Here is a 16,177-nt window from a genome sequence, read left to right as displayed (position 1 = left end):
TAGCAAATAATGCTTGCGCACACACTCACACACACACACACACACACACACACTGGTAAGACGACAGGATGTGAATGTCTTGATTCCCTCAGAAGATTAGCTCACCCCATGTAGAGCGTTTTTCATTTGAATTCACCACACTCAAATTTGTCTGAGTTTCTTTCGCAGTGCGGGAGTTCGGGAACGAAAACAAAACACACAGAAACAGGTAAACAACTTAAACATGTCCTGGGGCTGCGGATGTGAGGGACAGCACTATGTTCCTGCTCCATCTCCTCAGAGGTCTGCAGGTTGTTCCATGTTCTATGCGGAGGTTGTTCTCACCCCCCCCTTTAACCCTCTTTCCAAGCACGACTCAAAGTCCCTGTTCTCACCTCCTTAAGTGTTGTTGCTGTACAATTAATGTGATTATTGAGCTGAAAAAGACAATACAATTGATACTCTGACCACAGCTTCACACCACTGCCTGATCACTAGACCAGTGTAGGCTACCTCAGTGGACCATTCTGCGGTGCAGCTCAGACAGACAGGTATGCCAAGCCAGACAGCTATATCCTGTATGTGGTGCATGCAGTCCCTAGACTGCGTCTCTCTGAGCTGGCCAATCAGCTTGCGGGAGGGAGCGGGGGGGGGGGGGGGCGGTGGGGAAGTGAGGTCTGCAGAGAGCCCCCCTGGTCCCCATTCTAATAACATGGAGCGACACTCTGCACAGCGGGGCAGCTGGGACTCAACCAGACACCGCCACTGGGACACCTAGATCAAATCTTGCCTCCACACTGTGGCACGCCATGGTGATCAAACTAAGGACTCCCCAGCCACCTACACACATATCCAAAAACACATCCTTAGTTCAGAGAGAGACACTACAATATTGACACACTGTAGCGTAGCTACGGCAGCGAGCATAGACAAGGAGTATCAAAGAAAACACTACTTAGACTCCATAGCGCAGGCATTCTAAAACAGACACATTTCCTAACGTGAACATACACGAGGCTAACAAAGACACTGCTCAGTGCACAACTTGTCCAATCAAACAAGGCAGACCGAGAGATCAGACACTGCATGTTAATCGTGTGCCTCCATGTTCTCTGCTCTAAGACCCGAACCCCAGCTCCTACCATTAGAAGAGCATTGTGTGAGAATGCACTGCACTCAAATATTCAACACTTTCGGGATGTAGAGGGAGGAGGAATCAACAAACAAACAAGCCAGAGGACCCCCCTCCTTCCCTCCCCCCATCCCCTCCCATTCTAAACTGCTGACTGGAGTTAAATATTTACTAGTGCTAAAGGAAATAGTGTACACACATGCCAACAGAGGGGGTGTGCTGGCCTGGGTGGGGAGCGCCAGCGCCCCCCTGAGGGTTGAATTAACCAGCATAGTGTAAAGCTCAGCCATGTGGTCAGCCAATGACAGCACACCACAGAGGGGTGAGACGGGGAGGGGGAGGCTCTAAGGCACCTGGGGGAGACAAACAACAACCACAAAAAAGCCAAGTCTCTGAAGTTTCCAGTAAAGGAATCCAGATCTGGCAGGCTGGGTATAGCAGTGCTGATCAGGGACAATAAGCATCACTTATTTACCGGCTTACGTCTGTACTATTTATGGGGCACTGGGGAGAGGCACAAAGGACTAGAGGAGAGAGGAGCTGAGAGGGGCTAAAATATGCATGGGGGCTGGTACATATGGGACTAGGATAGAGAGAAAGAAAGAGAGGGAGGCAAAAGCAAGAGAGTTCAGAAAAGTAAGGGAGGTGGGGTAGGTGGCCATGAGGGAGAGAGGATGATGCAGTGACGAGTCCCACCAAAGGCTCATGGGAAGGCTGAAGGATTAAAGGAGGGTGGCCCTGGGTGGACCCTCAGAGGGCTGGGGTAGGGTACCCCAAGCACGGCACAGCCCAGCCATCCATTCAGACCTCATTAAACACAAACACCACAACAACCAGCCTCACCACTAACCTCCACGACCAGCCCACATCCCCCACTCAGACCACTCCATCTCCCCCACTTAGACCTGCTCCTCCTGGGGACAGGCAGAGCGGTGGGCTGGTGGGTGGGGGTGGTTAGTAGGAGTCAATGCTCAGATATGGAACAGGGCCAGGAAATGGAAGAAGGATTCACACTCATCAGAGGATGCTGCTGTGGCCATGTGAGCGTGGTGTTCCTAGCTTGGTGATGGAGTGAGTGGTCCTACGTAAAGAAGCTCAGAGAGGAAAATGACTTATTATTGACGGTGTGACCCGGTCAGGAGGGGAGAGGTGTGGCCAGGATGGAAGGAAGGGAGGAAAATGGAGGAGTGTGGAAAGGTGGAGAGGCACGAGAGAGGGCCGTGCCACACTGTGCGATCGGCTGGTGTTTATCTCTCAGTCGCTCGGCCTCGGGGTGAGGCAGACAGTGACCGACAGGGTCCAGCGCTCCTCCTGCTGCTAAATGGACTGACCGGCCATATGCCCACTGCCGCCGGCCCTACATCACTGTCACGGAAGGTGGGGGGGGGGGCGGGGGTGGTGGGGGGGTCTGGGCTGGGGCTTGAGGGCTCTGTGGACCGGTCAGGAGATTTAGGTCATAGCCCCAAAATGGAGCCATTGATATTATTTGGACATTAAGCTCACAGGAAGCTCCCTCCCAGGGCTAGCATACACACAGACCCTCTCCTCTACCATCCACCCTAGTGGAGCGGGAAGGAGCCACATGAGGAAGAGCGGGAGGGAGGGTGTGGTAGTAGCAGGCGGCTGGGCAGGTCCATCCTCCAGCCTGTAGCTCATTGCTCAGGATGATGGATCCAGCCACGGGCAGGGCAGAATAACGCTGACCCCAGCTGCCCACTGGACCCACTCTTGAGTGAGTTATACAGAGCTGGGTCCTCCTCGATCTGTCTGGATCCTAACGACCCAACATGGCCAGAACCCTGCCAGGACAGGGTGGGAGGGAGGAAGGAGAGGAGGGGACGGAGGGAGGGAAGGAAGTCAACCTGATGGAGGGGAGGGGTGGCTGGATCTGGACATTATTGTGTGTCACTCTTCTGTGTCTAAAACAGAACGAGTTAGTATAAGTGTGGGTGTACTAATATATATTTAAGTATGTGGTTGCGCAACGTGGACTCGGGTAGACGTAGCATAGTAAACGAAGATCCGGGACACTCAAATTAGTATCAAATGTTACATTTGGTATGCAATAATTTGTGAATGTCCATCATCCATTTCGGAGGATATGTTACGAATTACAATTCGTATGATATGTTACGAATTACAATTCGTATGATATGTTACGAATTTGCAATATTTAGATATGTTACAATGTGGCAAACATTAGCTAGGCCAGGGGAAGGGTTAGCTAATGTTAGCTAGGCCAGGGGAAGGGTTAGCTTACATGCTAAGTAGTTAGAAAGTAGCTAAAAAGTAGTAAGATGCAAAGTTGCTAATTAGCTAAAATGACAAAGCTGACCGTGATGAGATTAAAACACTCAGCCTTTGGGTTGCTTGACGTTTGCGTTATACGCCCACCTATTGACCCTAACCAACCACCCTCCTTTCGTTTTTGCCTTAAGTAACCTTCTGTCTTACGTAACCATACCAATCGTTTTATACTAAATGAAGTGTCCCTGATTTTCGTTTACTTTGTTACATCTAGTCTATGAGACCAGGCTGGGTAGTGGTACCCCATCTAAATGATGGCCTCTCACTATGGTAATGGTTTCAGGGGAGAGTGTGCGTGTGCGTCAGGGGAGGTGTGTGTGTGTGTGTGTGTCAGGGGAGGTGTGTGTGTGTCAGGGGAGGTGTGTGTGTGTGTGTGTGTGTCAGGGGAGTTGTGTGTGTGTGTGTGTCAGGGGAGATGTGTGTGTGTGTGTGTGTGTCAGGGGAGGTGTGTGTGTGTGTGTCAGGGGAGGTGTGTGTGTGTCAGGGGAGGTGTGTGTGTGTCAGGGGAGTTGTGTGTGTGTCAGGGGAGTTGTGTGTGTGTGTGTGTCAGGGGAGGTGTGTGTGTGTGTGTGTCAGGGGAGGTGTGTGTGTGTGTGTGTGTCAGGGGAGGTGTGTGTGTGTGTGTGTGTCAGGGGAGGTGTGTGTGTGTGTGTGTGTCAGGGGAGGTGTGTGTGTGTGTGTGTGTCAGGGGAGTTGTGTGTGTGTGTGTGTCAGGGGAGTTGTGTGTGTGTGTGTGTCAGGGGAAGTGTGTGTGTGTGTGTGTCAGGGGAAGTGTGAGTGTGTGTGTGTCAGGGGAGGTGTGTGTGTGTCAGGGGAGGTGTGTGTGTGTGTGTGTCAGGGGAGGTGTGTGTGTGTGTGTGTGTGTGTGTGTCAGGGGAGGTGTGTGTGTGTCAGGGGAGGTGTGTGTGTGTCAGGGGAGGTGTGTGTGTGTCAGGGGAGTTGTGTGTGTGTGTGCGCGTCAGGGGAGTTGTGTGTGTGTGTGCGTGCGTCAGGGGAGGTGTGTGTGTGTGCGTCAGGGGAGGTGTGTGTGTGTCAGGGGAGGTGTGTGTGTGTGTGTGTCAGGGGAGGTGTGTGTGTGTGTGTGTCAGGGGAGGTGTGTGTGTGTGTGTGTCAGGGGAGGTGTGTGTGTGTGTGTGTGTCAGGGGAGGTGTGTGTGTGTGTGTGTGTGTCAGGGGAGGTGTGTGTGTGTGTGTGTGTCAGGGGGGTGTGTGTGTGTGTGTGTGTCAGGGGAGTTGTGTGTGTGTGTGTGTCAGGGGAAGTGTGTGTGTGTGTGTGTGTCAGGGGAAGTGTGAGTGTGTGTGTGTCAGGGGAGGTGTGTGTGTGTGTGTGTGTCAGGGGAGGTGTGTGTGTGTGTGTGTGTGTGTGTCAGGGGAAGTGTGTGTGTGTGTGTGTCAGGGGAAGTGTGAGTGTGTGTGTGTCAGGGGAGGTGTGTGTGTGTGTGTGTCAGGGGAGGTGTGTGTGTGTGTGTGTGTGTGTGTGTGTGTGTGTGTGTGTGTGTGTGTGTGTGTGTGTGTGTGTGTCAGGGAGGTGTGTGTGTGTCAGGGGAGGTGTGTGTGTGTCAGGGGAGTTGTGTGTGTGTGTGCGCGTCAGGGGAGTTGTGTGTGTGTGTGCGTGCGTCAGGGGAGGTGTGTGTGCGTGCGTCAGGGGAGGTGTGTGTGTGTGCGTCAGGGGAGGTGTGTGTGTGTGCGTGCATCAGGGGAGGTGTGTGTGTGTGCGTGCGTCAGGGGAGGTGTGTGTGTGTGCGTGTGTCAGGGGAGGTGTGTGTGTGTGCGTGTGTCAGGGGAGGTGTGTGTGTGTGCGTGCGTCAGGGGAGGTGTGTGTGTGTGCGTGCGTCAGGGGAGGTGTGTGTGTGTGCGTGCGTCAGGGGAGGTGTGTGTGTGTGCGTGCGTCAGGGGAGGTGTGTGTGTGTGCGTGCGTCAGGGGAGGTGTGTGTGTGTGCGTGCGTCAGGGGAGGTGTGTGTGTGTGCGTGCGTCAGGGGAGGTGTGTGTGTGTGCGTGCGTCAGGGGAGGTGTGTGTGTGTGCGTGCGTCAGGGGAGGTGTGTGTGTGTGCGTGCGTCAGGGGAGGTGTGTGTGTGTGTGTGTGTGCGCACCAGAGGGCCTAGCCCAGCTTCTAGACAGAGATTGTGTAGTATCTCTGTCTAGCAGTATAACACTAAGTTATTTGCCGACCTGTGTCTGTGCCTGTTTGGCGATGCTTTCCCACTTCCCGAAGCTATACCCATAATCGCTAGGTGGTTCTGATTGGGAGGTCATTGTCTGCATGGCCGAGCGGTGCCCCCCAGGAAATAATTCAATCCAATTGTTAGATTCTACCACCCCCTTCCAAATCAAAACATGGATTCCATGTTGTGTTCTCACTTTGCGCACACACCAGTCTGTGTTTCACACCTGTTTGTCTAGCTAATCAGCCTTGCAATGTGCACCATGCTGCCCCAGAAGGGAAGTAGAGGAAACGTGAGCGTGCAAAGTTAGAACAAAACATTGCCATCCATAAGAGCTGTAGATTTTGGGAGGGAGGGAGGGTAGCATCTACACACTGGGTTTCATTGTTTTCTGATCAAACGGCAACGCTCCACCAGAACGTCGGCCATTATGGATGTAGTACCGGACGCGGGACACATGCTGATACGCAAGTACAGTCATTTGACCATGAGTTATCATCTCGAATGCAGTCGCTATGGAATGCCCTTAGACCTCATCTCATTCATTAATTCAATTATTAATCAGAGGTCTAATATTAGGTTACAAAGAACCCAGCAGGAGAGCTGATTGATTAGCAGTGCACTGGGGTGTAATCATGCCCATAAGGAAGTTACACATTTTCTCTTCAAATCATTAATCATGAACCATACCACGAAACATGTTCAGGTATACCCTGAGTCCAAGACTGCAATGGAATCCTGCTAGTGAAGACCATAAACAAGGTACACAAAAAACATTGATAACCTACTTACTCCATTAGAAGCAATTATTATTGAAGTCAGATCATATGATTTCAGATTATATTGGTTGAGTGGTGCCTGGCAGAAATGCTGCATGGCGCTGAGAGATGACATCAGTCTGTGTCTATATGTAGTCAGTACTGACCTGGAGCTCAGTCTGAAAGAAGAACTTCTGTGGACACTGGGAGCAGTCGTAGATCTTGTCCTCCTGACCGTGGACGGCAAAGATGTGCTGCTGCAGCTTATTGGCCTGGACAAAGACTGGGGGTGGGGAGAAGGAGAGGGTGTGTTAGATTATTGGTTTTGGATGAAAAAGACCAGTGACAGGGCGGAGCTATGCTAAACAGTGAGCTAGGTTACTGAATGAACTATGGAGGAAAAGTGGGAATCTGTCGCTCTCCGTGCAAATACAGAGGCGAGGGAAAGACACTCACTGCACTAAAACAACAACTTCAACAGCGTAAATATACATATAAAGAGAAAAGAGCGATGACAGGGAGGGGATTAGATATGGAGAGATGGGGAGGCAGCCGAGTTTTTTTCTGTTTTGTTTCAGTAAACTTAAGTTTGCTGTGTGTGTGTGTGTGTGTGTGTGTGTGTGTGTGTGTGTGTGTGTGTGTGTGTGTGTGTGTGTGTGTAGAGTCTGAATTATTAACCCACCCCAAAGGAGCAGCATCCCCTTACTTATTCATAACCCGCACAGGAATAGAGTTAAACTTTAAAAAACGAGTGCTGTGTACCTGTGGGGGAAGGGAGTGAGGGTGGGGGGGAGAACACAACCAAACAACTATTGAGAGGGAGGGAGAGAGGGAGACGAGGGGGGGGGGGCTGCTTCATGGTCTGAGCTTCTGATGCAGACAGACTAACAGAAACCGACAGACAGAGACATATAAGCAGGTAGACTCAGACAGACATCGAGGGATTGGGATGTCCAATTGCTAGAGAAACATACAAAAAAGCAGACAGACAGACAAACAGGAAGTAAGAAAACAGGCAGAAGACAATGGATAAAGACAGACAACATTTAGTCTCAGCTGCGGTCAGCCATGTCTGTGTCTCAGTGTCTATAATGATTTCTGACTCCCACAGCGGAGCTGGAAGTCCAATGTGACTTTGAGCCTGCTGCCTGGAGAGGCCTGGCTGCTTAACTCGGAGGACACGTACACAGGGCCTTTAAAACAGCCGGACGGCCACAGAGGATTAGTTTCCCTCCTCTTTCAACCTGCTCTTTATTCTCTGACCTCTCAGGGCCTTTCTGATCCGGGGCACATCAGACACAGGGGACCACGGCCAAGCCTGAAGAACCTTGAGCCGCTCTGCTTGGCATGAAAGTCTTGGCTACACCTGGCCAGGCCTGTGCCGGTTCCCTGTGATGGTCGCTGTGACTGTGTCTGTGACGGAATCATGCCGACTGTGGCTGGGCTAGTCTCTGTACTAGGCCAACCCTGCCCTGTGACTATGGCTGTGACTGAGTGGAGCTGACCGTGTCACGGGGAGTCTGGCCTACTCAAGGGGGACATCTCACCAGGTTGTACCATGGGTACATCAACTCTAATTAACTTTCCCATCAGCACGACAGGACTGTTAAAGGACCTGAGTTCTCCATCTCAGAAGCACAGAGTTGACCTCTGTGGAACATCTCTGCTAGGTATACTGCGGCTTGGCTATTTGTCATAATATTTTCACCTTCTTGCACAATGGAGTTGATTCCAATGTATGGAGTGAGTTTTTTTCTATCTTGGCTAATTACTACATGGACTACCATGTCTTTCCTGAGACAGGACTTCTCTCCAAGCCAACTCTTTACCTCCCACTGAACTGATCGTTAATACAGTTCAATTCAGTAGTGGAGGAGGAGGACTACATGTTACCACAGGAGGGGGTATAGGGTGGACGCTATGGAGAGAGGAATAAGGAGATGGAGAGGATTTATCTGGGTCTATGTATTAGCATCTCTGCTATTCAATTTTACATTTACATTTTAGCCATTTAGCAGACGCTCTTATCCAGAGCGACTTACAGTAGTGAATGCATACATTTCATTTAATGCATTTTTTATTTGAATTTAAATTTTTTGTACTGGCCCCCCGTGGGAATCGAACCCACAACCCTGGCGTTGCACACACCATGCTGGCGTTGCAAACACCATGCTCTACCAACTGAGCCACAGGGAAGCCAATAGGTGACGAAGTGCAGTGCAGCTTTGTGTGAGGGCCTTCAGATCTAGTGGAACATGTGTTCATATCGTGTCTCTGTGTGTATGTTAATGTTGGTCAGACACTCAAGCACCTTGACTGCCCTCCACCTGGCCCCCCTCTGAGGCCCCACCCCGACCCCTCACCTGTGAAGCAGACGGGACACTTGAAGGTGCCGCCCATGCCCTCGAAGCTGTGCTCGATCAGGTGACACAGGAGCTTGGCCGGAGAGTCAAACATCTGGTTACACAGCTTGCACTCGTGATTGATGCCTTCCTCTGTAAAAGAAGAACACACCATACAACAAGGAGGGTCAGAAAGTGAAGGCGGGGATAAACATATTATACACACACATTATTGTCAAACACACACTCTCACTCATACACAGACACAAAAGGAAAAGTGTAAGCTCATGTACAGGTAAGTTTTGGTACTAAAGTATAGCAGTGCAATTCAATCATTGCCTCTCTCCTGCCTGTCTGCTCATGCTGCAGCACGTTGCACAGCTCCAACACATGCCTGTCCCTCTTCCTTGGCCACAATGTCCCTGTCACAGAGCCCAGAGCCCAGAGAGGGATACCATAATCCCGCTCTAACAGGTCCAGTCTGAATCCTACTGAGAGAGGGCTGTCCGTCCTTCCTTGCGTCTTTCCCTCCATCCTCTCCAGATCTGGCCTGTGTGACCGGCCCGTTCCCCCCCTCCTCTTCTCCCAGTGCCTCTTCTCTCCCGGCCGGTAATTGCCTGCCACCCCCAGTGGTCTGGGCTATGTGCCCTCCCCCTGCTCGCCGCTCTATTTTAAGCCTGCATGAATACCATCAGCGGCCCCCTCCACCGTGGGACAGATGAAAGGTGGGCGTTGGGTCCTGGCTGGGTGCCTACGCTCCTGTCTTATCGGCCGAGCGTCACACAGGACCGAGCCGCGCCCGCCCCCGCGCCATCATATTGCCTCCACTGTGCCCCAATCCTAGCCCCTCACCGAGTCCCGAACCGTGGAAGACACCGCCGCCGGTCTCTGTCCCCCCTGATGGCAGCCTCCCCTGCCCTCCCCCCCATGCCCCGAGGTGCCCCGCTGCTCAGCAACAGGGGCACGCAGGGTTGATAAAGTCTTCAATCAAACATCCCTGACACCCCCATGACCCCCACCCCCACATACCCAAACCACCTCCACTGATTCCAATCTCCTCTCTGTCTCAAAGGCCTCCACAAGGGTGACTTAATCCCTGTCTGAATGGCTAGGGGAAGGAGGGGGGTGTGGGGGCTGGGTGCGAACGGGGCTTAGGGGGATTGGCGAGGGCACTCCTTTGCTCTGCCCGTCCCCGCTGCTGCTTCCTCAAAGACATCACGTTTTGGTGGGATGCCTTTCGGTCCCAAGCCACCCTGAGATGGAGGTTGATTACCATTTAAAATATTAAATTGAGGCAAGATTGAAGCAGCAGGTGAAATTTCTCATGAACCCAGAGACACAGAAAGAGATTCCCTCAGAACGGTCTTTGAGAGAAAACCCTAGAGCCACAATCACAATCAACAGCATCAACTGACCAATAGAATCCTGACCTACAAACACCAACTAACCAATAGAATACTGACCTACAAACACCAACTGACCAATAGAATACTGACCTACAAACACCAACTGACCAATAGAATACTGACCTACAAACACCAACTGACCAATAGAACACTGACCTATAAACACCAACTGACCAATAGAATACTGACCTACAAACACCAACTGACCAATAGAATACTGACCTACAAACACCAACTGACCAATAGAATACTGACCTACAAACACCAACTGACCAATAGAATACTGATCTATAAACACCAACTGACCAATAGAACACTGACCTACAAACACCAACTGACCAATAGAATACTGACCTACAAACACCAACTGACCAATAGAACACTGACCTACAAACACCAACTGACCAATAGAATACTGACCTACAAACACCAACTGACCAATAGAATACTGACCTACAAACACCAACTGACCAATAGATCTAGCATACAGGTCCAAAAGTGAAAACCAAGGTGAAATGAGGGTTATGTATGGGAGACATCGGGAGAATTGAAGGCAACTATGAGTAAAGAGAGAACAGAGCTCAGTACAGAGAGCAGGGGGATAATTGGGCTGTCTGACAAGGGCCGGGGGCGCAGAGTGAGGGGGCCCAAAGCGTTTCTGTGTGTGTGTCCTACGAAAGTAATGTATTTTCTATGACAAATACAGTGGTTTTGATCAGTGAGTGGGGAGTGTACTCTGTCTGTCCTCCCTTTCAGAGTGCGGAGGGAGGGCTGGTGAGCCGCGCACTGACAGGCACAAAGCGGACTGGGGCTGGGTCGGTTGGGCTGTGTGTGTGTGTGTGGGGGGGGGCATGGAGAGATGACAGGACCCTGAAACATCCTGATGGCCCGCTTTGTGTCTGAGAGAGCATTTGATCCGCGAGACGGCCACACAGCTGCATGGCTGCTACCCTGGGAGGCCCACGCTGGGGCAGGATGGGAGGGAAGGAGAGCAGAGGTTTGGTGAAGGTGAGTCCTATTAGTTTCACTAAACTAGAACAAAACCAACTTGCAGAAAGTGCATAACATAATTACTCATTACTACTGTACTACACTGCTATACAAATCACTGATGCAGAATATCATACATACAATCCTTATTAGTGGTTGATCTCTTATCGTTGCCATTCTGTGACTATTAGACGACTAGCACCAACCGGTTGAATTGATTAACCGCAAGTAAGAGGTTTCCGGACTTGGCACGTTAGATGAGTGTAGGCATGTTTGGTAGTAGCAGCATATAGAGCAGTCATTAGTATGGCAGAAGGGAGAGGTTAAATAGCTACAGGACATTTCATCCTTCAAAGGGCCCCACTTCAGCTATCTGTACCACAGATCAGACACAGAGAACAGGAAGAAAGTAGGAAAGAAAAGAACGGCTGAAAACACACTGATCTGTTAAGAGGCTTGATCAGTATGCAGAGTGAAGAGAAGAAGAGAGAGCGTGTGAGGGTGAGATAGAGAGAACGGGAGAACATTTAACTCCGATTGAGATGGGGAAAAAAACCTTCCCCACCTCCTAAGGTATGCACCATCTTAATTGAGAAATGGCATGACGCCGCCACATATACGCAGAATTACTGATGAGGGCTTGCCAGGACACTAATGGGAAAGAGAGAGGGAGTGAGACAGAGGGAGAGCGAGACAGTGTGAGACATGGAAAGGGGATGGGAGAGTGAGGAAGAGAGAGGGGAGAAGAAAGAGCGATACAGGGAAAGAAAGAAGGTAAAGGAATACAGACTGAGGTGGATAGAGAGATTGAGGGCCTTGCAGCAATGGAGAAAGGAAAGGTGTGAAGAAACAATATTTATGTATTATTCCTAAATTGTTATTCCACCAACTGAACAGGATTCTTATCCTGCACAAACACTGCTACGGCATGGCGGCTGCTTCTGTTGCTGCTTAGCCAATGTGCTTCCAGCTAATTGACCAGAGGGAGCCAGGTGGCGCCCTGACTCACAGCCCTCCCCGGGGACAGTCCCGTCTACACAAGCCCCCCCGTCGGCTCCTCTCCCCCACCCACCCACAACACCCTGCAGCGTGCACTGGCACACAAATGAGCTCCTTGGTAGGGAGCTGGGCCTCCCCAGGGCCCCGGCCCCACTCCCCTCGCCCTGCGGCCTAAAACCCGGCCTGGCGATTGATGGCAGGGACGGCAAGAGATACACCAGGGGAGAGCAGAGGGAGGGAGGGGGGCAGGAGGGCTGAGTGGTTGAGGGGGTGAGATGGAGGTGCTTGGCTCCTCTAGGGGGCTAGCTCAAGGTGTGTTGCCATGGAAACACAGAGGGAGAGGCGGGAGAAACGGAGGCATTCTGAGCTTGACCCATGGTGGTAGGGCGGCAATGTGGGCCAGAGTATACACACACACACACACACCTGCTGCAGAGCTGGAGGGGTCCCAAGAGCTCTCCACCTCTACTCTCCCTCTCAGACACACACAGAATGCTGCAATGCTGAGTTGATCCCTGGAGCGCCTAACACCCACACATAGACTCTCACGCGCCTTCACTCAATCTCTCTCTGACACAAACATCTTGTTTACACACAAACAAACTCTCCGTCTGCCAGTCCGTCCATCAGTCATCGCTATTCACTACTCTACTATCACCAGTTTAGTGACTCTGCTAGTGACTATTCCTCTCTATTCTTCTCTTCATTCCTCTCCCTCTCTCCTGGCCACGGCTCTGGTTCACACGTTTCCTATTATCTGTAGTAAATATTTCCGGAGCGCACTCTCCGGCGGCCAAGCGTGATGGAGTCTCCGGCTCCAGATATTTTTGGCAGACGTGGACAGCATATGGAGCTGACCAGCTTGGAATCTCCTATCAGATTACATAACAGTAGGATGCTGGATCTCTCCACCCAGTAGAAACCAACCTTCATGCAAACACACAAACTCTCCTTCCAAAGCACACTAGATAATCACAACTCTTCCCCCCCTCACTCAATCATCTCCCCCTCCTCTCACCAACTCCCTCCATCAAAATCATTTTTAAACCTCTGCTATTCCCTGACACTAGGAGGTTCCTCAGAGGAGGAAGGGGAGGACCATCCTCCTCAGTGAATTTCAGAAAAATGTAAATAGTGAAACATGAACTGTTTTGCAATGAAGGTCTACAGTAGCCACAACAGCACTGTAGGTTAGCACCATGGTGTAGCTGGAGGACAGCTAGTTTCCATCCTCCTCTGGGTACACTGACTTCAATACAAAACCTAGGAGGCTCATGGTTCTCACCCTCTTCCATAGACTTACACAGTAATTATGACAACTTCCAGAGGACATATTTCAACCTATCAGAGCTCTTGCAGCATGAACTGACGTTGTCCACCCAATCAAAGGATCAAATAATTAATCTAGTACTGAAAGCATAAGCTACAGCTAGCGAGTACCGCAGCACATAAAATGTGGTGACTAGTTGACTCAGAGAGAAAGACAATACAATGGCTTGCGAAAGTATTCACCCCCCTTGGCATTTTTCCTATTTTGTTGCCTTACAACCTGGAATTAAAATACATTTTTGGGGGGTTTGTATCATTTGATTTACACAACATGCCTACCACTTTGAAGATGCAAAATATTTTTTCTTGTGAAACAAACAAGAAATATCACAAAAAAATTGAAAACTTGAGCGTGCATAACTATTCAAAGTTTCGGATATTTTTTTATAACCCAACCCTGATCTGTACTTCTCCACATCTTTGTCCCTGACCTGTTTGTAGAGCTCCTTGGTCTTCATGGTGCTGCTTGCTTAGTGGTGTTGCAGACTCTGGAGCCTTTCAGAACAGGTGTATATATACTGAGATCATGTGACACTTAAATAAAGTCCACCTGTGTGCAACTAATTATGCCTTCTGAAGGTAATTGTTTGCACCAGATCTTATTTTGGGGCTTCATAGCAAAGGGGGTGAATACATATGCACGCACCACTTTTCCGTTAAAATGTTTGTACTTTTTTTTTAAACAAGTAGTTTTTTTCATTTCACTTCACCAATTTGGACTATTTTGTGTATGTCCATTACATGAAATCCAAATAAAAATCAATTTATATTACAGGTTGTAATGCAACAAAATAGGAAACATGCCAAGGGGGATGAATACTTTGCAAGGCACTGTAGTTTAACCATTTTTAACAAATTAATATCTTAAATGGAGGAGCAAGAGAGAGAGAGATAGCTATATTTCATCATTTTTTTCACTTTCATTTAGCTAGCAAATGCAGCTAGCTAGGTTAGCCTACTCAAACACCCAGCTCAAACAGAGGGATGCCATGTTAGCTAGCTGGCTATGACTATCCAACACTGGAACTCTTCCAAGTCAACGTAAGCTTTTGGTTTTACTAATTTATTACCACCGGGGCCCGCCGTTGTAACTGCTAAACTGCTTACTGACTGTACTACATGATTGTAGCGGGTTTACTAACATGTTAATTCTATTAGCTATGTTGACTATGACATTACTTTAGCTAATATGGTGACAACGACTTAGGCTGTGTGTAACAGTTATATGAAGGTTTGGCTTGGAAAGGTTGTTTCGCTTGGTCACAGACAGCTGATGTGTTGTGCACTGAAGTCCATAAGCAAAGGGAAAAGGTGAAAAGAGAAGAACGGGTAGATACAAACAACTTGTTGTATTCCTTATCATATGTGGCTATGAAAGTGAACTGTTTGTGGGTGATCAGGGGTGTATAAATGGAAGCAAACGTAACGAAACGGGGATAAACATTCCTGAATTAGTCCAATTGAAACTCTTGTTTGCAACTGTTAGACTAATGATTACACCCTTGATCAGCTAAATGCAGGCAAGAGTGTGCAAGGCGGTATGTGTCGATGTCTGTCACCTCAAATCTTTCTCTCAACCTGTGTGCACCTACGTTGTAAACTTTCATTCATAGGCTAAGTTGTATCAACGTCATGATGGGTAGAGGGAAAATTTGAGTATCATGTAGTGGTCTAAACCTATTAATGTTACATTGAACAGGGTGAATGGAATATGAATGACAGTCATCCAATATGCTTTAATAGAAATAAGGCCATACTCCCCAAAAAATATCATCCACCCTCATCTTAAACGGTACTGACCGCCACTGGTTGACACGCTTTTGGTGAGCTTGTGACCTAAAGACTGGTGTACTTGGGGAACAGTGGGAAAATGTCCACCATGATAGATGCACAATGTCCGGGTCCCAAGGTTTTCCATTCTGATTGGGTCTGTTGACACACTGCAAGGTCAAATGGACCAAACTGCTCACTCTGAACTGCAGGACAGAAGCCTCTGGGACTGGAATCCCTCATCTCCAAGACCCCCCTCATCTCTGACAAGATCCTTAATAATCCTGCTAGTCCTATTCTACTGAACTACTAACCACTACTCTTTTTTCCTCACACCAACTCCCCACCTCCAACCAATCACATCTCATCCCTCCTCCCCAACACCTGGGCTCCACCAATCAAGTTTAGGCAGTAGTCCCGTGCCCCCTGCCCAGCAGCCCTGGCCGCCCGCTGTCCATCCAGGCCTCTCTCCCTGGGAGAGCTGCTTCTCATTTCCCCCCCACACACACAGATAAAGAGGCAACACACAGAGACACAGGCAGGGACCCCCCCAGCCAACGCCAGAGAAATGGGAAATAATCAACTAAATAAGCCTGGAAGTGCTGCGTGTCCTCGGCTTATACCTAGCTGCCTATATGGTGACAAGATGATTATGTTTAGGGATCTTGAGAACACGTCAAAAATAATGACAGCCATATGAAAGAAAAAAAAACTGCAAATCAAAAAGTAAATTATATGTCAATTTAAATTTCAGGGTCGAAAAATATATATATATATTTTTAAATGTACGTGCACAAGTCCAGTGAAATGCCTTTCTTGCATGATCCAAACCCAACAATCAATAATCTGTCAGAGCTAGGTTAAAGCGAGAGGGAAAATATGGAAATTATATTTTCAAATGCCAAACTTACACAATAACACCAGACAGCCCAGACGGATTGTTATGAGCGGGGAGTATAATGTATGCACAGATATTTGTGTTTTGAATGTTAATTGAATGCT

The 16,177-nt window shown here is 49.3% G+C and overlaps 1 protein-coding gene across 3 annotated transcripts in view; it reads right to left on the bottom strand.

Annotated features, from left to right (window-relative positions):
- Positions 1–16,177, bottom strand: part of LOC106560867 (zinc finger protein 423) — a 139,357-nt gene that overhangs the window by 7,555 nt on the left and 115,625 nt on the right. For all 3 annotated transcript variants that reach the window (XM_014124251.2, XM_014124254.2, XM_014124252.2), the window contains 2 exons: positions 8,703–8,834; positions 6,507–6,622 (listed from right to left, as the gene is read on the bottom strand). In XM_014124251.2, coding sequence (XP_013979726.1) covers positions 6,507–6,622; positions 8,703–8,834 — 248 coding nt within the window. The remainder of the gene's footprint in view (positions 1–6,506; positions 6,623–8,702; positions 8,835–16,177) is intronic.

This window comes from Salmo salar, chromosome ssa10, assembly GCF_905237065.1.
Source record: "Salmo salar chromosome ssa10, Ssal_v3.1, whole genome shotgun sequence".
Lineage (NCBI taxonomy): Eukaryota > Metazoa > Chordata > Actinopteri > Salmoniformes > Salmonidae > Salmo > Salmo salar.
This window is presented reverse-complemented; position numbering and strand designations above follow the sequence as displayed.